General features: G+C 40.9%; 1 protein-coding gene across 4 annotated transcripts in view; it reads left to right on the top strand.

Moving 5' to 3' along the window:
• Window positions 1-25308, top strand: part of ARL15 (ARF like GTPase 15) — a 207010-nt gene that overhangs the window by 752 nt on the left and 180950 nt on the right. For 2 of the 4 annotated variants that reach the window (XM_078384439.1, XM_078384436.1), the window contains exon 2: window positions 22394-22450. The exons of 1 other annotated variant lie outside the window; for it this stretch is intronic. In XM_078384439.1, the coding sequence (XP_078240565.1) occupies window positions 22394-22450 (57 nt within the window). Of the gene's footprint in view, window positions 1-14854; window positions 14871-22393; window positions 22451-25308 lie in introns of all 4 variants that reach the window. One more of the 4 variants, XM_078384437.1, reaches the window with a different exon arrangement.

Raw genomic sequence — 25308 nt, forward strand, 5'->3', positions numbered from 1 at the left:
GAGCTCCTGTTAGAAAATGGCATTTCTCCTGCTCTTAACATTTAAATCAGAGTTTCCGAACTATTAAAGGCCAATAAGCCACACTTATGTCTTTAAAAGTGTGCAATAGCCCCACTCATTTGGCTATTAACCTTCTAAAGTTGTGACCTCAGTCACTGGCATGAATAAACAAAAGGGGAGGCTTGAACACCTCACACTGAAATGGTGGGCAGAAGTACAGTAATGATAGTTGTACACCTGAGTAGTCTGTTATTCAGCAGTTAATATTTAGCAGCATTTTAATGACCATTGCCATTGTTTGTATAAAAAGAGATTGTATCTCAGGTGGTTGTTGCAAGGTTGAAGAGGTTTTAGGATCCGTGAAAGCGCTGGCAACTGCAGATCTCAGTGGCCTCTACCTGTGGAATGAGAAATTGACAATAATGTGTCTGCTTGATTGAAAAATGTAAAGCAGAGTGAAGTCTGTATAACTGATGAAGGGAAGCATGGAGCTCAGTAATTTACTGTACCTTATGTGCTTTCTGTGTCCAGCTACTACCTAGACTATAATATTGTCAGCTGTTACAACCCCCATTATGTATTGCCCCTTAATATTAAATGCTTGCAAGCTACTAATTACAAGCCATATAGTCATAAAATCTTGGTGATACAGCAGCTCACACCCCTTCCATGCATCACACCGTATCTTTTTGTGTAGATGTTACCTTGTAAATTCAGAGGAATATTGACACATAAAACAATATCAAAAATAGCTGTCATAAGTCTGTCTCAGCATTTTTCTTCTTCTCTTGCCCTCATTCATTTTTAGTCAGTATCAGTCTGTATACATTTGTATGGATTGTACATATGGAACATTATGGTAACTCCTGATTTAATTTCTTAAATTCTCTGATTGCCAGCACCTTATTAAAAATGGTTTTGTAGGACAATATTGACTTTTTCTGTGTGTGGTTAGGAGTGGCTTCATTCTGCTATAGATTTTTCTGATTTGTCTCTGGATTGATTTGAAGTAGTTTTAAGATTATGTATAAACCCTTGCATTGGGAAAAATGTTACTCTCTTTATATTACACTGGATGTTACATTTTCTTCAAAAAGTTTTAGTTAATAGATCCTTAATAATAAATGTGAATGTTCTTGGAACAATCTCACAATTGTGCTGTTGTTTTTTTGCGCGTGCGGGGGTGTGTGTTCTCAAATGGTTTATTATAACCAGCTTTATGGAGATCTGTGTCAAGGTATAGTTGCATCTCATGTGTGCTTTGAAGTAAACCTTCAGCTACACAACTGCTGCAGAATTCTGTAGAACGTTGTCATGAACACGAAATGTTTAATTGGTTTCAAAATCTATTTATGCATAAGGGAAGCGTACAAAATACCCTTAGCCTAGCCCAGTTTATTCTGCTGTACTTCTAGTTCCTTTCCCTTGCCTCTGTATTACATGCATCCTGAAGCAAATGGTTTATAATTTGACAGTGTGGCAAGCTTGCTGTTAATTCCTTCAACATGTTTTCAGCTTCTGGTAGGCATAAAGAACACACCCTTTTTCATTGAAGAACTTTATTCTGCTATGACTTGTCCATAGGACGATGAGTAGAGCATCACATCCCAATTTTCTACATATCTGGATGTTACGTTTTCGTAGATTTGCCTGTTTTGATATAAAGGACAAGGCAGGAGACAGATATGTGAATAGAATAGAGAACTTCAGTGTGAATAGTTATCTTTGATTCCCTTTGTAAAAGTCTGCAGGCAACACTAGATGTATATATGCCTAGAGTGCCTTGGATTCAGCACTAGAATGGGTTTTGTCTTTGATGGAAAATGTTAGAAGTTAAAGAACTCTGTTTGTATTCTTTTCAGTGATTAGTTACAAGAGAGTTAAATTGTTTGTAATAACAGCTAGTGGTATGTAAGAGGTATTGTCATTTCTGTTGCCAAAAACAACTCTGAGAAAATGGGGGTGCAGGCTCTGACCATCTCTCTCCCGGTGTACATCTAAGACTTGATTCAGTATAATTCTTGCTTCATTAGACTTTATCCGTGGGTATGAAATTTGGATTATATATTCTCATAATCTCATCCTTTGAAGAAGCAGGTGCATCTGGGCCTATTAAAGTTAATGGCCATGGTGCAGGGATAATGGGTACAATCCCAGAGTGCTACAAATCTCTCTTAGAAGCAAAGGCCTACACACTCTGTTCCTCCATTTCCAGCTGACTGTATCTTCCTTTGTGTCAGAAGTATCACAGTACAATAAATAAATGTGTCAGATAATTTCCACCCAGTAACAGGCAACATCAAGACCATTTAGTGTAGTTAACAGCAGATGTTTGATAGTATAGGTTTAGGGGCATAGAATGCACTGACATACTGTAGGTATGAAACTGCCTGTTCTCTCCACTGGCAAAGGACTCTACTTTATTAGGTTTAGTTAGTTCTGCCAAGTCCAGTCCATAGCCTATTAAGTGACATCCAAGTAACCCGTTTCTCTGTGTGACCAGAGGCTAGACTTTCCTGGGGTTCCATCCATTTTAGGAAATGGGTAGCTATATCTTTCCGCATTATAGTCCTTGCATTTTCTGCTGTTCCTTCAAGATTCATAGATGTTCTGAAAAAAACATCAGGGAGGGGCAGAACGATAGTTGGAGAATGGAGATATTAACAGTGTGAAATGCGCGGAATTCGAGCTTAAACACATGTTGCTGCCCAGTTGACAGCCTTCCATCTGTACTGGGTGCATGCCTCAAACACTGGAAATGAGCTGCAATAGCATTGGTATCTTTGAGGCATTCAGCGATCCTCTGGTGTTGGTGCATTGAAAAAATCTTCTTTCCCTCAGGAAAAGTGAAAAAAAAAAGAATGACCATCATGGCCACGGTCTTTTATATTGTTTGGTGTTGATTATATTTTTTGCTTTTCAAAATGGTGCATTCAGCGTTGTCTGTGAGTAGTGGACCGAGGCATAAATGCACCAGCATCATAGAACTAGGCTGTAACCATGCTAACAAGGAACAGCCAGGAATGAATGACCAGTGCCCTTTAAGTGACCATTGTTGAGACTATGCTTCACTGTCTGATTTTTTTTCTTGAAAAGATGTCCTGAAAATTTAATGGCACAATCTGAACTAACAGTTTGGCTTCTAAAACATGAAACCAAATATTTAAACAAATTCTAATGTATGCATAGATACCTATAAGCATGCATTTGTCTAAAAACTGCACTGAGCCTGTCGGCCTTCCTTTTTTGTCCAGAAGATTTGATTTAGAGAATTGTTTTTCAAATGGTGTTCCAAGGAAAGCCTGGGTTTCCTTGGAAGCTGGTCAGGTATTTCTCAATTAGAATAATAGCACTGACTACTGGAAGCCAGTTTTTGCCACTGCTACCAAATATCCCCTGAAATCCTCAACATTAAAGGAGTGTAAAATAAGTGTTTTAGAGCAGTAGTCCTCAGCTTTTTGTCGTGCCAATCTGAGGATTTTTTGGTTTGATCCCTAACAGGAACAGAAGGCCCATACAGTGGGGTCTTGACTTGAGAACTTAATCCGTATTGGAAGGCAGTTCTCAAGTCAAAATGTTCTCAAGTCAAATCTGCATTTCCCATAGGAATGCATTGAAAACCATTTGATCCGTATCTGCTCTTTTCCGTCCATAGAAACTAATGGGAAGCTGCTATTCCGCCTTCGACCACTAGAGGGGGATATTTGGTTTCTTTTTTTTCTTAGGTCAAGAAAGGTTCAGGGAAGGCAGGGAAAACACAGTCCAGGCAGTACAGGAGCAGGCAGTCCGAAGACTATCTCCCAATCCACTCTCTAAACGCTGGGAGGAGTGAGGAAGCAGACAGGCACCCTTTTCACTGGCCAAAAAGTTAACTGAAAGTTCAAATTTTGCACTTTCCCTGCCTCCCATGTGGTTTATTTTTCAGTTCTTAACTCAAATCTAAGTACTTAAGTCAAGTCAATATTTTCCTATGAGAGTGGTTCTTAAGTCAAAATGTTCTTAACTCAAGCCGTTCTTAAGTCAAGACCCCACTGTATTGTTTTTGAGAAGCACATTTATAACATTTAAAGGCATTGTATTATATTTACCATTGGCCCTAGGTTGCAATGACGTTGTGTGGAGTAAATAGAAAAAGAATGAGCTCAGTTGCAAAAGGACATGGAAGTTGTGGGACAGTGACTCTTTAGTCATTGTTACGAAAGCATTAGGTCCCACCTAGACTATATCTGTATCCCCCTGGTAATAAGCGTGCCAGTGGCTGAGACCTAATCTTCTGGGAATACTCTCTCAATTTAAGAAGAGGATCTTGAGGCCCAAGATGCCTGCCGGCCCCTCCCCTCATGAGATGATTATCCACTGTGGAATGATTATGCCAAGAACAATGGTCACATCTTCTGATGGAGCATGAGGAGGAGAAAGGTGGCCGAGTGGCTGTGTGAATCCTGCTGACAAGAGAAGCATTGGGTCTGTTGCTGTGTCAGTGAACTTTTTCTTTTTGCCTTTTTTTTTTTGCTGCTTGTCTCTCAAATTTATGGTGTTTCAGTGTTCAGAAGAGTTCTGGAGTCCTTCCTTATTTGTATATCTTTTGCGACTGAATACATGAACCCAAAATTGTGTTGTAAGGGATGTTGGTCTCCTGGGAAGGGCCCCTGGGGTTGAGGTCGCTGGGGGTGAGCTAGGAGGAACAGAGAATCCCTGGAGCTTCATTGTGAGCTGGCTTTGATCTTCTTTTTCCTTCCTTTTATTTCATTTACTTATATAAATAAATGATCATAATCTCAAATTTGAAAAGGGTAAACAGAAGTGTGCCCCTGGATTTGCACACGGCTCCCATGCAGTTGTTTTTGTGGCCCCTGCCCTCTCCTGACCCTTGATTTTTTCCCTTACAACAAAAAAGATGAACTGTAGCTCCTGGAAGCCTCCAGGAATGGCACAACTGCAGTCTAAGATTGCCGGGGGGGCGGGGAGCTTGGGGGGCAAAGATTTGTTCTGGGGCCTGCCAGTGTTGTCCATCCCTCTGCTAGTAGTAGGCAAAACTGCCTAGAATTTGGTGTGGATGCTTAAAAAATCCTCTTGATTTGATGTCTGCCTTGTCTTTGAAGAAAAAGGCATTTGGTGAGGGAAATGAACAGCCCACATTGTAGGCTCAGTCATTGATTAACTTTTTTTTTTTACGGACCTTGGCAGCCACATTTGGAAGAGATTTCCAACTTACCCAGTTTGGGAAAGAATGTTCTCCTCCTTTCCTTTTCATAGAAAAGATGGATAGGCTGATAGGTTGATTGGTTGCCTTTCTCTCCCCAAATGCAGTACTTGGAAGTAAATGGAACTGAGATCAATGTAACTTAATACTGAGTAAAGGGAGTTCGGTAAATAGGGGTTTGACTCAGTTAATGCATCATTAAGATCTGTAGCCAGATTAGAACTCTCAATAGTCTGGACAGAATAATTTACTGGGTAAATGTGAAATCCAGGATTCCAAGCTTGCTAGCTACTAGGGTAGAAAAGATGACCTGTAATTCTTTTGTTCATGGACATCGCCAGATGGGCAATACCAAAATCAGATTGATTATAAAATATGACGCTGGAAGATGCCCCCCCTCAGGTTGGAAGGTGTCCAACATGTTACTGAGGAAGAGCGGAGGACAAGTACAAGTAGGTCCAGAGCTAATGAAATGGTTGGGCCAAAGCCCAAAGGACGCTCAGCTGTGGACGTGCCTGGAAGTGAAAGGAAAGTCCGATGCTGCAAAAAACCAACCAACCAACCAAAGAAACAAACACAGCATAGGAACCTGGAACGTAAGATCTATGAACTTTGGTAAGCAGGATGTAGCCTAACAGGAGATGATAAGAATAAACGTTGACATCCTGGGCGTCAGTGAACTAAAATGGATGGAAATAGGCAAATTCAATTCAGACGATTATCATATCTACTATTGTGGGCAAGAATCCTGTAGAAGTAATGGAGTAGCCCTCATAGTCTACAAAAGAGTGGGAAAAGCTGTAATGGGATATGATCACAAAAATGATAGAATTATGTGCACTATTGAAGTTAGTTTGCTGCCTTGTCTTCTTGCCTTCACAGAGTTTTTCAACAGAAGCAGCTGCTTCTGACAGCAGAAAGAGCTTTCAGTGTAGATCACAGGCTTGCATTATTATTGCATTTTAAGAGTGAGTTGGCTTTTTCAAAGGTCTTCCTGGGTGTGTCTCAGGAGGATAAAAAATAGGAAGGGAAAGGGAAAGTAAGTTAGGACAAAACAAACAAACAAACAAAATACAAGAGGCAAAAACGTTTTTGTCTTTTGTTTTTAGTTTTAGTTTAATTTTATTGCCTGAGATGCTTACATAGACTGACATAGCTACTGTACTTTGTAAATTAGATGAGGATGTGGCAGGAGAGGCTATAGATAACTATTCTTTGGCAGATACTGGCTTTTCCTTTCTTATGGAGGGAGGGGCAGACGCAGTTTGAACTTTGTTTTAAAAAAATGGTATCGGTGTGATGTTATACTTTGTTTTTCAACTTTCACAGCAATCACTGTAAGTCAACATTCTTATACGTAGTTTCCTGGATAAGAGGGGAGCGATGGGCCTGGAATGTCTATATGCTTATTCTTAACAAGACATTTGGTTGTATAATATGCCAAATGGACAGATTCCTGATTAGTTGTTTGTACTTACTGACTTAATTTTCCTTCAGAATGTCCATATCTTCGAAAGCTGCATAAAAATCTGCAGGTGAGGCTCTCCCCTTCTGTTCAGTTTCTTTTAAAGTAGAGGAACCTGCTGAGAAAGTATAGGAGCCTTGCCAGCTTTGTCAGACTCATGTTTTGAGACTTCAGCTATGGGGCATCACTCGTATAGGTTTCAGATGTAATGCTATTGCCTTTTTGTTTTTAATTGCTCTTGTATTTTGCATATATAGGAAGCTAGGCTAGTACGCTTTAAATTTTTTCTTGACTAGCTGGCATGTGAATGAAGCTAGTCCTCAGACTAGACAATAGGGTTGATTCAATTCCAGTTTTTGAGTTATTTCCTGTTAAAATTCATAGAATAATGGAGTTGGAAGGGACCTATAATGCTGTCGGGTCCAACCCCTCATGAGTAGAGGAATCTGAGTCAAAGTAGATCTGACATATAGTTGTCTACCTTTTTCTTGAATGCCTCCAGTGTTGGAGCGCTCACTACCTCCTGAGGTATTTGGTTCCGTTGTTGTACTGCTCTTAGGAGGCTTTATTAGCTTGGCATCCCTCATCTTGTAACTGTGTACAGTATTTGGTTCCCCCTGCTAGATATGGAACTCTGCATTTAAGCACGTTAAATTTCATTCTGTTGTTTTCAGCCCAATACTTGATACTATCAAGAATGATCTTTTTGACTATTGTTTCTGTCTTCCAAGGTATTAGCTATTCCATTCAATTTTTTGTCTTGCCCTGCGAGTTTAATAAGCATTCCCTGCACCCCGCTTATTCAAGTAATTAGCAAAAATGTTGAAGAGTGTCTGGCCCAGGTCTGATCCTTTTGGTACCTTGCTCTGAGAAGGAGCCATTGATATGGTAAGCTCTCTGAGTATGATTCTGTAATCAACTGTATAGTATTTCCCCGACAATTGTTTTTGTCTATTTCAGACCTAGTTAGTTTACTAATCAGAATATCTTGAGACAACTTGTCAAAGGTTTTGCTGAAGTCAAGATATATTTACAGCATTCCCACCATCTACCAGGGAGGTTACCTGATCAGAAAATGAGATAAGATTAGACTGGCAAGATTTGTTCTTGACAAACCCATGTTGGCTTCTAGTTATTTAATACATTGTTTTCACAGTGCTTGGAGAGTGACTGCTTTATAATCTGCTCCAGAATTTCCCCTGGGATTGATGCCAGGCTGACTGGCCCCCACATGGAAGGAGGTTCAGGAAAACATTAATTGCTTTTAAAATAAAATGAGCGTCACACTTCTGGGTAGCTGGAATTGCAGTGTACCTAAAATTAATTTACTGAAGCATCTTTCATAGGAAGGAGACAGCTGGGCTTTTCTGATGTAAATTTTAGGCAATTTGTGCTTTTTTACAATTCATGTGAAGGCAGGAAATTTGAATAAGAAAACAGGTATTACTTTAGAGGCTTAGTTAATAGCCTTTGATGAGCTGGTCATTCAGATGATGTTTGTGACAGTAAAATCTTAAGATACTGAGAAATATATATGGAATGAAGAGAAAGCCTATGTCTGCCCCCTTCCTTGTATGTTTCTGTTGCTTTTTATGCGTGTGGACATCTCTCTGAAGCTGCACATGGAAGCTTTCCATGTGATGCACGGCATGGAAAAATCACCTCTCTGAATCACATGCAGAGCCTCCATGCATAAGGAGATGTTTTTCTGAAAGCGTCTCTCCATGTAAAGAGTGCACCAAAATGGTGAAAAAGGAAATGGGGTTTTCTCATTCTCACAATATTACAGGAGGCAAGGCTAGCACTTTTTCTTCCTCACATATTTATTTCATAACAGCAGAAATCCTGTTCCAGGTGGAATATTATAAAGTTACACCTGTACAGGTGGGCTGGCTCTTATTCCCAGGTAGCCAGTATTGTGCAATTGGGCAGTTCATGTCATGTTTCCACGACTGATTATGTGGTTCATGATCATGCAGTTCATGTTTGCGTGGTTCACATTGTAGTTGCAGAATCCATCACATGGTTCACATTGGGGCTGTTGTGTAACACATCTTCAGAAGTGCTTTGTGGATATTTGGCCTTGCCATGCTTGTTTCTACTGGTTTGGCAGCTTAAAGTTACACACATATAGCTGTGCAACAGGATTTCAGCCAATGCTGTTCAGAACTTGACTTAGCTGGAATATGCAGGGAGATGAAAATCGGGGTCTACTTCTACGAGTACTTAGCTGTTCAAACATTTTTTTTCCGAAAGAAGAAGGAGAGAAACTTAGATTTCTTGCTCTGTCTGCATTTTAAAGTGGATTGAAAGCAGAGTAAGCTATGGAGGTTTCTACACACATAGAGAGCTTTTTCTAAGGGATAACTTTTCAGAGTAGGACTGCAGAAGGGCCAAGTGGAAAAGAAGAGTAGCAAACAATCCATTACATTTGTGAAAAATCAAATTAATGTTGTATAAAGTATATTTAATTTCCAAATAAATTATATTTAAATCATTGCTGCTTGCAATGAAAATCAGATGAAAACATGTCTTTCACTCTATGTGGTTGAGGTGCACCTAGTCTGTCAATGGTCAATGTATTGGCTATGTTTTTTCTAAAATCAAGAGGCAAGGTTTTCTTCCTTTTCAGTAGGATCCTTTAGGATCATTTGTTTTCCTCTGTAGATGCTATTGCTTGGTTCAAACTGTTCTTAGTGGCACAGACCAATTGGCATTGTGACTAATGCATCCTGATAGGTGCAGAATGACAAAACAGTTTTTCAGGTACCAACATGTTTGTCAAACATTGGAAAGCAGGTGAGCAGAGAAGCACTGCTGTATTCTCCGTACTAGTCATTAGATTGTGAAAGCAGCTGTATATTTGTGCATTTTAAACCCTGGATTGTGACAAGATAAGAAATAACTGGAAATATTGCTTTCAAAGGGAACTTTCCAATAAGGCATTTAAGTTAATATTGGTTTTCTAAATGCAGACTCAAAGTTCTACATGCAAGGTTGATTGGCAGTTTGAAAGTGGAGTATGAAGTTTCCTCAGTTGGAACTTTCTGGTTATAATTCCTATATCTTGTTTAAAATTGAAGCTGTATTAGATTATTCTGAAACTCTGGTGCTTTTAAATTGTGTTCATATCTCACAGAATTCTCAGACAGGCAAGGTGCGTATTGATTTAAAGAAGCATTGTAATGAAGAAAGCAAGTAAGATTTGAATAAATAGAAGGTTAATAATTATGTTTAAGCCTTCTTATGTGGGAACCTAACCTTCATACAGTTCTGACAGGCAATAAAATGTTTCCCATTGTACTACTTGGATTGTTTTGAAGTGTCATGTTGTATAAGTTTAGATTTTAATGGGTTGTGTGGGTGTGTCCAGATACTTTTCCCATACTCAGTATAGTGGCCTGTCAGTGTAAGAAGAACAAAGGCAGGCAGAATACAAATCCTGTCTTAAAGACTGCCTTGATATGCCCGTGTAACTTGGGCTACTTCTGTTTTACCAACCATATGGGAAAAATGAACTGAGGCCCTCCGTGTCCTCCATTTCAAGGAGTAGATCTTCTAAAACTCAACAGATTCTGTTTTTATTTTGCCACGTCCCAGAAAACTGAATTTTTTCCTGTTTACCCTCTTAACAAGCTAGTGAAGGAGATTTGGTTGACAGAGGCTCGGTTGGTGGCTGTTGTTTGGATAATCTCTTCCAACTCATCAAACAAAAGGATGTCAGGTGTTCTCCTCCTCCCTCATTGCCTGTTTTTATTCCTTCCTGGCTTGAAATTGAGGTTCCAGAGAAGGTTGAGGGAATAGTATTTGCCCAGAGTCCCTAAGTAGGAATTACTTCCACCCCAACGTTTCTGGAAGCAAGCAGATCACCTTGAGTGATCATAGTCCTTCACCTTTTGTAAATTATTTGAAATCTGTGTTGTGTGATCAATATGGGCCCTATACAGCTTTCTCAGTTTGTTGATGGAAGCAGGTTTCCCTCTCAGCCCCACCCCACCCTCATTTTTAGACAGGGCAGTTTCCTCTCCCCAGCTGCAGCCACTGTACACCCTGAAAACGTGTTCTGAAAGGGTTTTTCTGAAGGACTGCTAGCACAGCTTTTGAATCAAGCCTTTGGTTCTTGTGTAACTGGGGTGTGTGCTCAGGGGAAGGTTTCAGTGTGATGTCTGATCCAAGGACTGAGCTTTGAGCTGGGCTTTTAAACTAAAGAAAACCATAGTGATCCACATATGAGTTAGTTTCTCATTTGTTAACAAGGTGCATCTGTAGGGTGTTGTCTTAGAGTTCAGTGGACCTCTTCGGCTTTTTCACCTTCATCTTCTTTATTTCCTTAACTGGTAGAAGGTTACACAGCATATCCAGGGTTTACATGGAGGAGCATGGGTTTAAGTGACATGCAGAGGGAGCACTTTAGCCACCTCACTTTAGCCACCATGGTGTTCTGGGAGTTGTATTCCAAAAGAGGTAATTTTTCCCATCTCTGAAATGGCAGCTGCCTTCATTGATTGTTATATCACTGTTGTTCTTTGTGATCTTTCTGTGGTCCACATACAGGTTGTACACCTATGTAGAGAAGTGTTTGGAAACTTTTGTCTACCCTCCTTTAATCTCCAGAAGTTGGGAGCTTGCACACATCCATCTCTGGAGCTGGGATTGCTGCTTCCCATTACTCCCAACCCCCAAATATTTTCTTACAATTTTTCCTTTTTTTTCTTATTGGAAGAGCCCCGTTGTGTCTTTGTGGCAAATACTAATACTGTACTAATTGTTTTTATGGGCACTGGAAGAAGCTTAAAAACATACGCAAATTGTTGCTAAAGAGCATGAAAGTACTTTCTAAGGCTCATTAAAAAATAATTGAGGGTCATGCACAAATTTTATTTTATTTATTTCACTTATTTATTTAATTTTTATACCGCCCATCTGGCTACCAAGGCCACTCTGGGCAGTTTAGAGATTCCAACATTATAAAGAACAAAACAGAAAATTAATTAAATGTCAAACTTAAAAACAAAAATATGACAACAGCAAATAAAATAATTAAAATAAAGAGTCATGGTGGGGGGTTTTGAAGAAGTGGTTGTTAAAAGCACTGCTGTATTAAGATGTTCTAAAGCAGTGGTCAGGGAACAGGGGTAAATTACCCCAAATGGGGTAAAAATGAAAATCCTGGGGGTAATGAGAACGTGACCCTAACCCCCTTCCCTCCTCCTCCTGCCTGGAGGGGGGGTGTCCTCAGCAGCCCAATCCCACCCCCTTTTTCAGCCTGGCTGCAACCAAACCACAGCGGATGGTGGCCGGCAATGGGCCCCAGCCGGTGGCATACGGCAGCCGAGGCGGCGGCAGGGCTGGCCATGGTGGAGGTAAAGGCTGGGGCGAGTGGCTGGAGCGCCCCAGCCAGGAGGAGCCTCTCCTTCCAGTGCCTGGAGAGGTGGATTGTGGCAGAGGAGGGAGGGTGCGGCCATGACGGCGGCCCAGGCCAGGCTCAGCCTCCTGGTACTGGGCCGCTGCCCCATGCCTCATCCCCAGAGGAGCCTGTCGGGCAGCAGCAGGGCTCACCTGGCCTTGCAGCTTCCTTCGGCGGTGTCTCTGCGCTGGCTAGCTGGGCCTGGAGGAGCCTCTTGCCCTCCAGGCGGTAGCTGTCGAAGTGCTTCGATGGCAAGGCTCACGGCCACCCCGGTAAGCAGCCGCCAGAGCCAGTGCCAGAGCAGGAGGCGGCATCGAGTGCCCCCGGAGGGCGAGCCACCTGCTGCTCTTTGAAGGCTGCCCAGGAGCTGCCCCTGCGGGGCCATGGACTGAGTGCGGCCCTGCCAGGCAGTGGACGCGGAGGCCCGGGCGGTGAGGCTTCGGCAGTGGCGCTTGACTGGCCATTTGTGATCACGAGCCTTCCTTTCAAATCAAGGGGGTAATGTCGGCGTATATAAATTTTTAGGGGGTAAAAGGTAAAAAAGTTCCCTGACCCCTGTTCTAAAGTCTGGGAAGGCCTGTCTGAATAGCCATATTTTTAGTAGTCTCTTGAAAGTTCCCAGTGAGAAGGGGCCAGGCGAATTTCGAGCAGAAGACTATTCCAGATTTGTGGAGTAACCGCCGAGAAGGCCCGGTTTCTTGTTCTTGTTTTCTGGGCCTCTCTCAGGGTCAAAACTCAACCACCCGGCCTGGGAGGATTGTGCAGGACGGGCAGATTTAGTCAGCAAATGTGCTGAGAGGGTACATGTTACCCACTTCTGCTCTAGAGCTAAGCTAGAAAGAGCTTTGGGGAAGGGATATGATGGCCTTTCCCAGTGACTAGAGACCTCCATCCAGTTTCCTTCCTGACTTCCACAACGTAGTAGCTTTTTGAACTCTCTTCTCCTTGGGACTTAGCAGATATTGTACCCTTTTTCATAAGAGATTTCACTGGTCATCCACTTGCTTTGCTTTTTTTGGGGGGGGGGAGTCCTGTCAGATTCTGAGAGTGTAAGAGTAGACTCCATGATAACATTTGTTCTTATATTTTTCTGAGAAATACAAAACAGTTTCTTGTCTGTTCTGATAAATGCATAGAGATGTTGTGACACAAATGCTGCTGCTCTGATAAGTGTGGGTACACCTGTCCCCAAAAGCTCTTGTGGAGATTGTAGTCTGCAGTACAGTTGACCAGCAGAAGAGCAGAAGGTAGTCTCCTGACCTGCCAGTGCTGCTGCTTCTTAGTTTGTGTAAAATGGCTGGGAACATTTGTGTGTTTTCAGTGGGCCCTGAGCAGAACAGTTCTAGGAGAAGAGTATTTTGATGCCTTCCCTTCCCCCCTTTTCTTGTGGCTATTCTTAAACCAATACAGGTTTGTGTGTCCAATTTTGTGTGTCCAGTGCAGTCTCCAACCAAATCTGCATTTTCCTCAAATTAGCAAAATAAATGAAAAAAGCTTACAAAGGCATGTTTTTACGGTCTATGTGTTTGCCTTGTAACTTTTAACACAGTTGCTGGAATCTTGTTAGCGCACCTCTGGTAAAGCTGTTGGTTCATTCTGGCTGGTGTTCTGCAAGGGAGTCTTTAAATGGGTCTACAAATTGACAGTTATTTAACACTACCGCACAAAATACTTTCAGAACTTTAGAGTGTTAATTTAGGTTTATGAATTGACAAGAAGGGGCAGAGGGAAGGATAGCCAGATGAGCATCATACAGTTCCACAGGAATTTAGAGTTTGTACCTGAAACCAAGGAGTAGAACACTGTGATGTCACAGAGGCGGCACAGGCAAGGGTGGGAAGAGGGGCTGGACCAGCATCTGGGTCAGCTTTCTGTTGAAACATGTGAGGGAGGTTTGGGTGAATGAACCTAGAAGACAGATTGAATCCATTTAACCAGATAATGTGGCAGCCCAAAGGCAAGGGAAAACATTTCATTTTTTGCATCAGGAACAGATGGCAAAAATGGACCCAGCAATAGTCTTTTTTTGTTAAGGTTTGCCTTTTGTGTGGCCTTGCCAACAGCACATGGTACCTGGGGAGTTCTTCAAAACTTTCTGATACTTCTGAGTCTTGGGGTCATCACCGCCAACCCAACGATGACTCCCCCCACTCCCAGGCCTTGTGCTACTGCTTGCCAGGACATGGGCAACAAGAAGGCTCTTGAGTTGAAGCCTTGGCCCTCCTTTCTTTATTACAAATAGTGCAATGGGCCTGAATTTTATGTGCCCACCAGTTCTCTCTTCATTCCACTTTTCTTCCTCCTAATTTTTGGTGTGCATATGTTGCTAAAGCACAGTACACCTAAAAACATCTTCATGCTGAATTCTCCTGGTGACAACTGGGAGTGGGTGGACAATAGGTGTCTAGGCTGTACTTGTCCACCTCATGTAAACCTTCCCCTTCTCTAGTCCTCTTCTTCTTGAGATGTGTGTTTCTGAGCAGTTCCTTGAGACTTCAGCTAGTGAGATTCTGGGTACCTTGAGAACTGACATCCCTGTTGGGGGAGAGAGTCGCATACTGGCTTGTTTATTATTTGTACTTGCATTGTACAACATTCCAGATTCACTGAGGAGATAATGACAATATAGCATCATGACTTAATCTGTGCTTTGTTTTCTAAGGCTTTGATAAAGCATCAAACAAAGGCGCCTGGCGGTCTTGAATGTTTTATTTGAAACAGCTTGTGAGTGCAAATGTTTGTTTTTCTCTTTCATGCTCACCATGTAAACTCCTTGCAGAAAACTGCAGTAAACTGTAAGTAAATGAAAATGGTCCAGTACTGCAACATCTTAGTTGGTTATTATTATTATTTTTTCTTAAATTTAAGTTCAGAATCCCCTCCCGCCTATCTCAAGGCCTTGTATTCAGGCCTGTTACCCTTCTTAGTTGGTGATAACTGTAGTACAGATTTTAATGAATTAAATCACCTTGCATCTCATTATACTGTGGCCCATTGCTGTACCCAGTGATTGTTTCCGTATTTTAATAAAAAATGATGTAGTGTAGAAAGCTTGTGTTGTATCTTCTAGTTGTTCTAAATTTCAAAAGTAATTAAATGTAAGTCTGAGTATTTTCTAGCCTGTAATGAAACATGGGTCTTCTTACAATCATAGGTTTCCCCCTGTTCAGCCTTAGCTTCTTTACTGTAGTCAATCATAGCCTTGAATAGAAAGCGTTAATTATTATTATTATTATTATTTTAGGAGCTTCCCTCTGTTTTTCCTACAGCTTGTCTGTTCAAGGATTAGCCAGATCTCTATTAATCGAAGTTATCATTTATAATGGGTTTGATTGATTTTGACTCATTTTCATCATCATTTCTCTATTTTCCCTACCTTTTGAGTACTTACAGTGAAATGTAAAATGTAATTAATACATTGATTCAAGGTGTGCTCAATGACTTGAGATTATTTGCTTTAGGAGTTATATCTAGTTTTATTCTCAATATAGTTTCCTACGACTAAAAGTTCTAAATCTAAAACAACTGGATTATATTTAATACTGTACAGTATATCAGTTTTATGTGATTTTTATGCCATTGAAGATCTTTGCTCTTAACTGGGTCACTGTGGACATGTTAAATTGTTTTATAATTTATAATTTTGTGCAATCGAGTTATTCCAAGTTACGGCAATTCTTGCTAGCATTTCCTAGGTGTAAATGCTCAGAAGTGTCCTTCCTTCAGTGCTATACAGGCTTTTCTCCAGGAAGGCACAGTGAAGAATCAAACTCTTGACCTTTGAAGCCAGGTCCCTAATTCACTGAGCTGTTCAGCCAGCAAATGTCATATACTCAGATCTGAAGAATTTTGGCTTATTGTGAAGAAGCCTGTATGCTGATGTTCATAGGTGGAAGTGGCTGAACAAAGCATAGTTGCTCTGTCTGTGCTTTGTTCAAAATGGTGTGTGAACCAGCACTTCTGGCTTCTCTCTCCCGTGGCAGGTAAGGACCTTGAGTCCTTCCTTCAAGGACTTGTAGGTATGCACTGCAGCAGTGACCATGCCTAGATGTCCCAGCAGCTGTGGCTTCACTTAGACAAGAAAAGCACTCAACAAATCTGAAACCAATGGTCCTTGTGTGCAGTGGGCCAGACCAACACACCACCTGTATTCAGTGTTGCTAGTTCTGACTAACAATGTGCCATGAACACAAGGTTTCAGTACTTGGCTTTCCAAATCACACTGTTCCTGAAAGTCGCATCAGTTGCCCAACCTTGATTTTCTGGATGAAACATTGTGGAAAGATCCTAAGTCAAAATGAAATTATTCCATCTGCCTCAGTTCAAGAGCCTTTTGTGATTTACATTACATCTATGCATCAATGAGACTGAAGAGGCTGTTAATATAGTATGTAGGTGATTTATAGAAGATGAGATGGTTGTAGCCAAGAGTGACCTATCTTCAAAGTACAACTAGTGGGAATGGTGTATAGGATGCAGTGTGAAACATTAAAAGGGTTTCCTTTTAATGTTGCACACACCTTCCAGACATTTGGGAAGGTATAAAGAGAGAAGTGGATAACAGTATTTACCTTCTTATAAACCTGACTGCCATTTTACTATTAAGAACCCTGATTAGTTTACTTTTGTTTACCCTAATTAGTTTACTTTTTGTTACTTTTGTACCTCTTCTCTCCCTGAAGAAAAGCCATCCTGTGTAGCCCTGGGCAGGCTAAACAGCCTATCAAATTCTCTATAAAACTAAATTTAGCTCAAGAAAACTAAGCCATTTAATAAGCCGATCTGTTTTAAAAAAATATTTGTCAAGAGCAGTAAGTTACTCAGTTTTAAGGGTCACTGTAGACAAACTTGCTTTTACTTGTTCTTCTTGCTTCCTTGAAACCTAACTACAAACTTAAGATTTTGCTAGTGCATTGAGACATCTGCACTTTCAAAAAATTTATTTGCTAGTTTGATGATACACAAGGGTATTGCAAGGCTAAGCATAAGTTGTTCTTAATGAAGTTATACCCCTTCACTTTCCTTTTTATCTTGACATTGTTTGCAGCTGGAAAACATAATTCTTGTAGCATTTGCCAAAGTTTGAAGCTAACAGCAGTGTGAATTCTGTGTTTATTGAACAAGAATCCAGACTAAACTTACATAATCTTCATTGTGTTTGTTGACTTCTCTGTTAAAATAATGAGTCTGAACTGCTGGTACTAAGCTCTGACATGCTGGATATTAACTATATCCAAGTATCATACATAAATTTGAGCTGGGGAAAATGTTAGCATAGTCCACAGTGACTGGATTATTCCAAAAAGCTGTTTGAATGAAAAGAGACTTAACAGTAAAATGTTATTAACAAATAACAATTAATTAATTAATTAACATATTTTTAAGTAATGGCATCAAACTTTTTAAAAAATCTCTCATGCTAGTTAAGTCTTCCCTGTCTCCCAAATATAATTACCAGTTTAGTTTTATAGTTTTGTATCTTGCAAGATTCATGTCTAATTTGCCTGATATTATTGCTGCATGAGAATGCAGCTATGATGTTGTGCTGGCAGAGCAAATCAACATTCTATAATTCTAGGAATGGGGCAAACCCAAACAAAAATTATAACTTTAAAACTACGCTTCAGCTCAGCACCAGATTTGGCACAGTTGTAGTAGACAATTTGGTACAGTATAGCGTAGTTATAGCAGACTGCTTTTTATCCGGGACAAATTTGGAGAAGTTTGGCCAAATAATTTTAGAGTTACAACTTTTTAAATAGTTAAATATTTTTAAATATATATTTAAGAAAGAATACAGAACAAATATTCAGAAACTCGTGAGTTTAAGCTTTGAATTTACTGTTTTTGGCTTTCTAACTGGGGATAGTCTTGATGCTAACAGAACTGTCATTGACAGCTCTGCTTCAATCTTGCAAACTAACAGAATTTTATCTTAGGCTGTTTTCTCTTTTCTTATTGTCCCATCTTCCTAGCAATACGCCTTTTCCAGTAAGTTCTGCCCAGGTCTAGCAAACTAACAGCTGTGGATTTCTTTGTTGAGTCAACCCATCTCATGTTAGGTCTTTTTCTTTTCCTATGTCTAAATTTCTCCACCTTTTCCCCAGCAATATTGTCTTTTCTGCTCAATTCTGTATTCTCATTATTTGTACAAGGTAAGGTTGCCTTAATGTATTCATTTTTGCTCTGGTGAGAGTCAGATTTGAATTGATTGATCACACACTTATTTTCCTTTCTGGTGGCTTATGGTGTCTGTAAGGTTCACCTTCAATACCACATTTCAAATTAGTTGATTCCTCCCATCCCATCTTTCTTCACTGTATGTCTTTTACACAGTATAGATATCTTTGACTTTGGTTTCAATCTTTTCTAACTCCCAGGCTCTCCCTTTCTTTATTGTGAAATATGGTCTACACTACAGCCATAATTTCAAAACTTTTTTCACTTTCATACCCTTTGGCAACCCATTTCCTCAAGTTGTATGTACCCTTCATATTAGCAAAATATTTCTAATTAATATGCTTGCTGTTATTTCAGATTTATATGTTGTACAGTGGTGCCTCGCTAGATGATGATAATCCGTTCCACTGAAATCGCTGTTTAGAGAAATCATTGTCTAGTGAAAAGCATTTCCCCATTGGAATGCACTGAAACTTGTTTAATGCGTTCCAGTGGGGAAGAATCGTCATTGTCTAGCGAAGATCAGCCATAGGAAAGCCGCTTTGCAAACTGCTGATCAGCTGTTTGAATCGTTGTCTTGCGAAGCTTAGGTCCCAAAAACACCCATTTAGGAGCGCGGAGGGAGCTGTCAAAATCGTCGTCTAGCGAAAATCGGTTTGCGAAACAGGGACCAAACATTGTCCAGCGAAATTCCCCCATAGGAATCACTGTTTTGCGAATCGCTATAGCGATCGCAAAAAGCCAATGTCTAGTGAAAAAACTCATGCAGGGTAACTGTCTAGCGAGGCACCACTGTAACTGTAAATAAATACTCCGGTAATGGGATTTAAAAGCAACAGAATGATAAGGTGGACAATGCATGTACTGTATATATATTTATATTGAAAACTCAAAAGATATAATGAATTCAAGTAAATACATCACAGGTTATATAAAAGTACATTACATTAATTAATACATTATATTAATGCATTATATTATTACTTTATTAATAATTGAAAAACTAATATGTTTTGACATAATATTTATGAAACTCACCACAAATATTTTATACACAACAAATGTTCAGTGCGATCCTTGAGCATGTTTTTTTGGAATTGGGTTCAACTGATGTAAGACAGTCTTATATCTGGAACTGCATTCAGGTTACTACATCTTGACTTCTGATGTGGATGTCCTCAATTTTCAGGCTGCCCTTTGCTATCTAAAGTTTGGTATCCTTTTTTTCTTGCTGGGCGTGATATTGTGTAGCAATATCCAGCCAGTTCCTGCTGTCTGAATTATGAATATAGAACAGGGGTCTCAAACTCAATTTACCAGGGGGGCCGCTGGAGGCAGAGTCTGGGTGAGGCTGGGCTGCATCAGATTTTCTGCCAAGCAGAGCAAGAGTCCGAGGAAGCCGCCCAGGAGTTTCCTTTGCCTGGCTGGGGCTCCGAGGAGGAAGAGGAGGAGGAGGGGCGCGCGAGCCCTCGTCGCCAGCCACGACCCCTCCAGCTCCTTCTTCACTACCACCAGCAGCAGCAGCAGCAGGACAAAGAAGCAGAGAAGGGAGGGAGCGCCGGTGACCGCCTAGCGGGCAGGAGGGCACAACATAAAATAAAATAAAAAACCTCACAGAATCGCCTTGCCAAAGGAGAAAAGCCCCCATTGGTACCTGCGAAATTAAACAGAATAGGGTGAGGCCCCCACAGGTGCACGCGCGCGCACACACAGAGGTCCGGCAACCTTCCTCTGAGGCCCCCCCTCAAAAAAAGGCACACTCAGCAGCAGTAGCTACCCCCACTACGACAGGGGAGTAAACTTTGTGAGGTGAGGCCAGGCAGCCTCCAGAGCTGAGGCGGCTGAAGCAGGACAAGGAGGAGGAGGAGGAAGCACTGCCGGGCGCTGAGGCAGCCGCTGGCCGGGCTGGTGCTGGGGGTGCCGAGAGAGAACAAGAGCCAGAGAGCTGCTTCCCTGGAAGAGGCAGAGGCAGCTGCTGTTGGCGGCTTCGAGGACGGGCCGGGAGTGAGCTCCGCTCTCAGGCATTGCTCAGCGGTGGCTCAGGCACTCGGGGAAAAGGGCCAGCAGCACGCCTCGCTCGCCGGCTCTCCCCCAAGACAGCGCCTCTTGCACCTCCATCTGGGACTGCAGCATGCCAGCCGGCAGACAGGCGGGCTGGCTGGCAGGCTGCAGTTCTGGATGGAGGGTGCAAGAGGCGCTGTCTTGGGAGACAGCCAGCAAGGGAGGTGATGTGTTTTTTTTTACTCTTGTTAGCAGAGGACGCATGGGCGCTTTGGGGGGCAGGCAAGGCGGGGGCCACAAACTATCATCTGGCGGGCCGTAAATGGCCCGCGAGCCGCATATTTGAGACCCCTGATATAGAAGCACAGTATCCCACATTAATAAAATGGAGCTTTTTTGAAGAACTGAATCTTAACATAAGTAACCAGAATATGCCTCTGTGTGCATATTGCTTTGACCACTGTCACGAGTTTGTTTTTACTAGCCAGACTCAAATTTCTATTATAGCACTCAAGCCGCTTTTAGTTCTGACAAGGTAGCTCCTTTTAAATGAATGAGACTTGTGCAGCGCTAACACAAGTCCTACTGATTTCCACAGGCCTAATCTATTTGGGATTAAAATTGGGATTAGCCCATATGTAACAAGCAGTTTACTTGAAAGTGCACATCTTCAGAAAACAGGTTGATGGCGAAGCATCAGCATGTGTGGACTGAAGGGATGGATGAATCCTCCAAGGAGCTGACAAACTCTATAATAAATAAAATATTCCTGACCTTCCCTATTTTTCCTTTGCCCTAGTCTTTGTTTCACTTCGTTCTTGCCTTTCCCCTGCCTTAAAATTGTATTAATTTTTATTGTAAATTGTTATTGTTGTAAGCCGCCTAGAGTGGTCCTATGTGATTCAGATAGGCGGGATATTAAATAAATAAATAAATAAATAAATAAATGAATAAATAAATAAATAAATAAATAAATAAATAAATAAAGGCAGAAATTCAATCTACAGTATGTGTTGATTTTATGTGCCAAGGTACCCTTGCCTTGTTCTCTTGAACTGTCAGCAAGGCAAAAGAAATCTATGTATTATTCCATAACTGAGGAGGATGGCAAATCAACAAATCTCCAGTTGGTTACAGCTTCCTGGTTACGCGCACAGTTACTAAGGAAGTGGTTATAAGGACAGCTACTGTACAGACATTGCTCTTGTTTGGTGCTTAACTGGGGCATGCGTGTGTAAAACCTGAATGTAAAATGGTGGTTTAGAAGCCTCAGTTGTGAAGGAGACAATGCATTCTTATGACAGGGATGTGGTGTTTCAAATTTCTCCTGTCCTTTTAAATGTTTAGGCACAGAATTAATTCACACTGCTATCTTTCAATAGGGGCAGTCATGGTATTGTCAAGGGTATGTGGTGTATGTATGAGAGAAAGAGACCCAGTCTTTTAGAAAACATTAGGTTTGATTTACATCACTACTAGAGATGATATTGCAGGCGGGGTTGAAGCACTGTGAGGCAATACTAAGAAGGACTACAGTGGACCTGACAGGGATTGATTGTACTTGAATTTCTGGTTTGAGATTCTGTTCACTTCTAAGTTACTAACCTATTACATACAACAGCTTCCTATGACACTTGTGTTTGTATGAATATATACAATACATATAATACATATAATATATATTTTGGAATGAGTTGTGTGTATCACATTGTCTTGGATTATCTTCCTCTTGTGAGGCTAGCTCAGAATTGACCCAGGAAAATACATTGTGTGGAAAACATGTTTCAGGGTTGCATTTTTATGTTTAGTTGGTCAGGGGATTATTCCAAGTTAGTAATATTATGTTAGAACCAGCTTTTTATTACCTTATTTTTTGAAGTGCCCATGAAAATAAATGTGATTTTTAACTCTGATGCACATGTTTCTTAAAATATGGTGGCATAATGGGGGAATTGGAGCCTGTGATTCTGGCTAGCCTTTATGCACCATTATTAAACATTCCTTTGGCGTCCCAAGGTTAAACTTTCAATGGAAAAAACATGTGGCATAAGCCTGTTTTGTTTTTACAGTATTGTTTTCTGCTTCCCCTTCTCCAGCTCTGATAAAACTTGGTAATACTTTATTTCAATTTCTTTAGAAAATGTCTGAATGTATCCAGCTTTCATTTGCTGTTTGTAGAATTGGCATTTACACGGTAAGCAATGTGCCGTCTTTTAAAGCAACACAGAATCTTGCTTAATTATTAGAATTTAACTATAGATGATTGTCTGTTGCATGTAGTCTAATTTCTGATTATAGTTCCTAGACATACGATTAGCGTAATGATCCTAGGAGGCTGCATAAAATAGGTAACTGTGTTTTAATTATGCACCTGTCAAGTTGGCTTCATGTTGTGTGTTTATGTGTGTGACTATATCAGTTTCCGTAGACATTTTTAGTTGTTGTAAAATGTTAATTTGTATCTCCATTTTTCAGGATACAAATCTTTCCCTGCCTGCTCGCAGTATTCTGGTTTAAACTAGGAGCATACACTGCATAGTGTAGTTATTCCAAAGCTTTCCAAATGAATTTTCAAAGTTTGGCTAAATATTTATGTAAACACTCTTCTCTGTGGACATTACAATGTGCATAGATTACATTCATGTTTCACTTTTGTTAAACAGGCCAGCTGGTACAGCTGGAAGTAGTATTTCCACTGTGAGAAGTATAGTTTAAAAGACCACTTCAGTTTTACAAAGAGTTATATATACATACTGTATAAATACAGTTTTTGAAAGCAGGGGACATACAGAAGAAACTTGTTTGTCATAGCTTGAAAGACATTATTTGGATCCATATGATCAGTAGAGGTCAACTTTATAGTAATCATTCCATGTGGAGGAGATCCATGTGGAGCAGAATTTCCCAAACTGAAGTTCCCAGATGTTCTTGGACTACAACTCCCAGAAGGTCCAACTATTGGCTGTACAGTAGTAGGTAAGATTTCTGAGAGTTGTAGATCTATCCCCCCCCCATGATGCTGCTCTTGTGTAGAGCTTACATGGATACAGCAGCCGCCCCCTTTTCACACTGTCATTCTGAATGTGATGATGGGGTACCACACTTCTCCCATTGTGTGTGGAGTACACATGCTTACAGAAGGTTTGAATACAGCCATTTTTAAATGCTGATCTAATTTGACCTGTGTATCCTTTGAGACTTAACAGGATTACAACAGTTGAATTCAAAGCCAGAGGGCACAGTAAGCCACCTGTGTTCATTCTTTCCTAAGGGAAAGAGTGAATTTTTGCAGCCCCTAGTCTTGGCAGAAGACCAGTGTTTCTGGTGTTCAACAGTCAGAAGAAAGGAAATATAAATATGGATAATGCTCTTTTGAGTTTGAGACTACCATTTTAGTCTGGTAGTCTGTCAGGAAAATTTGTCTACTTCTTTTCAGTATGAATTGTGGCCTCGTTTCATTTCAGTCTGCATGGAGATGCACAAATGAAGACAAATGTCTTTGGGCCTGTCAAGTATTGTGGAAGGGAAATGCAAAGTGTATACAGAGACGATAGAGCTTGAAGAAAAGTAAATTACACACAAATACTCACTAGGAATATGTAATATTCTTCCAGAGAACAACTGGCCACAAAACACATTGAGATTTCTTGTTCTAAAGTAGAAGCATTTGTATACTACTGACTAAATGTAAACTACTTCATACAGGTAAAAAAGAAATGTTGCAGCAATGAGAACTAGGGTTGTCAAAGTTTGGCATCCGATTTGCTGTCTCATATTGAGTCCCAGTTTGGTTTGGACTGATTTGGGGCTGATCAGATATAATCCTGTTGTTGTTTAGTCGTTAAGTCATCTCCGACTCTTCGTGACCCCATGGACCAGAGCATGCCAGGCCCTCCTGTCTTTCACTGCCTCCCGGAGTTTGGTCAAAGTCATGTTGGTAGCTTCAATGACACTGTCCAACCATCTCATCCTCTGTCATCCCCTTCTCCTCTTGCCTTCACTCTTTCCCAACATCAAGGTCTTTTCCAGGGAGTCTTCTCTTCTCGTGAGATGGCCGAAGTACTGGAGCCTCAGCTTCAGGATCTGTCCTTCCAGTGAGCACTCAGGGTTGATTTCCTTTAGAATGGATAAGTTTGTTCTCCTTGCAGTCCAGGGGACTCTCAAGAGCCTCCTCCAGCACCACAATTCGAAAGCATCAATTCTTCAGCAGTTAGCTTTCTTTATGGTCCAGCTCTCACTTCCGTACATCACTACAGGAAAAACTATAGCTTTGACTATTCGGTCAAATATAATCCTGGTCTGGACCAAATTTGGGGAGTTGAATCTTTGGGTCTTTTATTGAATACTATTGGAAAGCCAAAACGGCCACAAACTCTTTTTTTTTTACGAGAATTTGTGAAACGTGGAGTGTTTAAGGTCTTCTGTGTCTTTAAAAGACATTGAAGATAAGTAGGTCATAGGTTTTGTGCTAGTTACCATTAACTTCTGCTTTCATTCATTTACAGTTTGCTAATATGTGTGCTTCTTTTCTGGACTATGGTAGTGTGTGTGTTCTGCTTTTGCACCAGGAGTGGAGGAGTTACACTAGGTGCAAAGCTGCCACCAAATTCTGACAGCTGTTAAAAATGTTTCAGCTACTGAGAGAGAACCAGCAACGGAGCACAGGAGTAGAGATGGTTATTGATGATTTATTCTTCACAACACCTCCCCATAAGTGCTACTGTTGGAGAATGAAACCCTGGTGGCGGATAGAAACCTACAGCTGTCAGTGAGCAAAATGCAGCTTACTTCCCTCTGAATTTTACCAAAGTGGTGGTGTTTTGTTTAAACGGAGGTACCATGATACCTATCTTGCTCACCTAACATGAAACAAATCTATCCTATTTCCTTTGAACTCCCACTTTTAGCACATTCTAGCTGCTTCCTTAGTAGATTCCGTCCTCTTTTTTGAAAGTGAGCTCCATGGTCCAGTAGTTAAACTGCAGTACTGTAGTAAAGCCCCTACTCATGACCTGAGTTCGATCCTGGCAGGTTCAAGTAGCCAGCTCATCC

The sequence above is a fragment of the Pogona vitticeps genome, chromosome 2 (genome assembly GCF_051106095.1).
Source record: "Pogona vitticeps strain Pit_001003342236 chromosome 2, PviZW2.1, whole genome shotgun sequence".
NCBI lineage: Eukaryota > Metazoa > Chordata > Lepidosauria > Squamata > Agamidae > Pogona > Pogona vitticeps.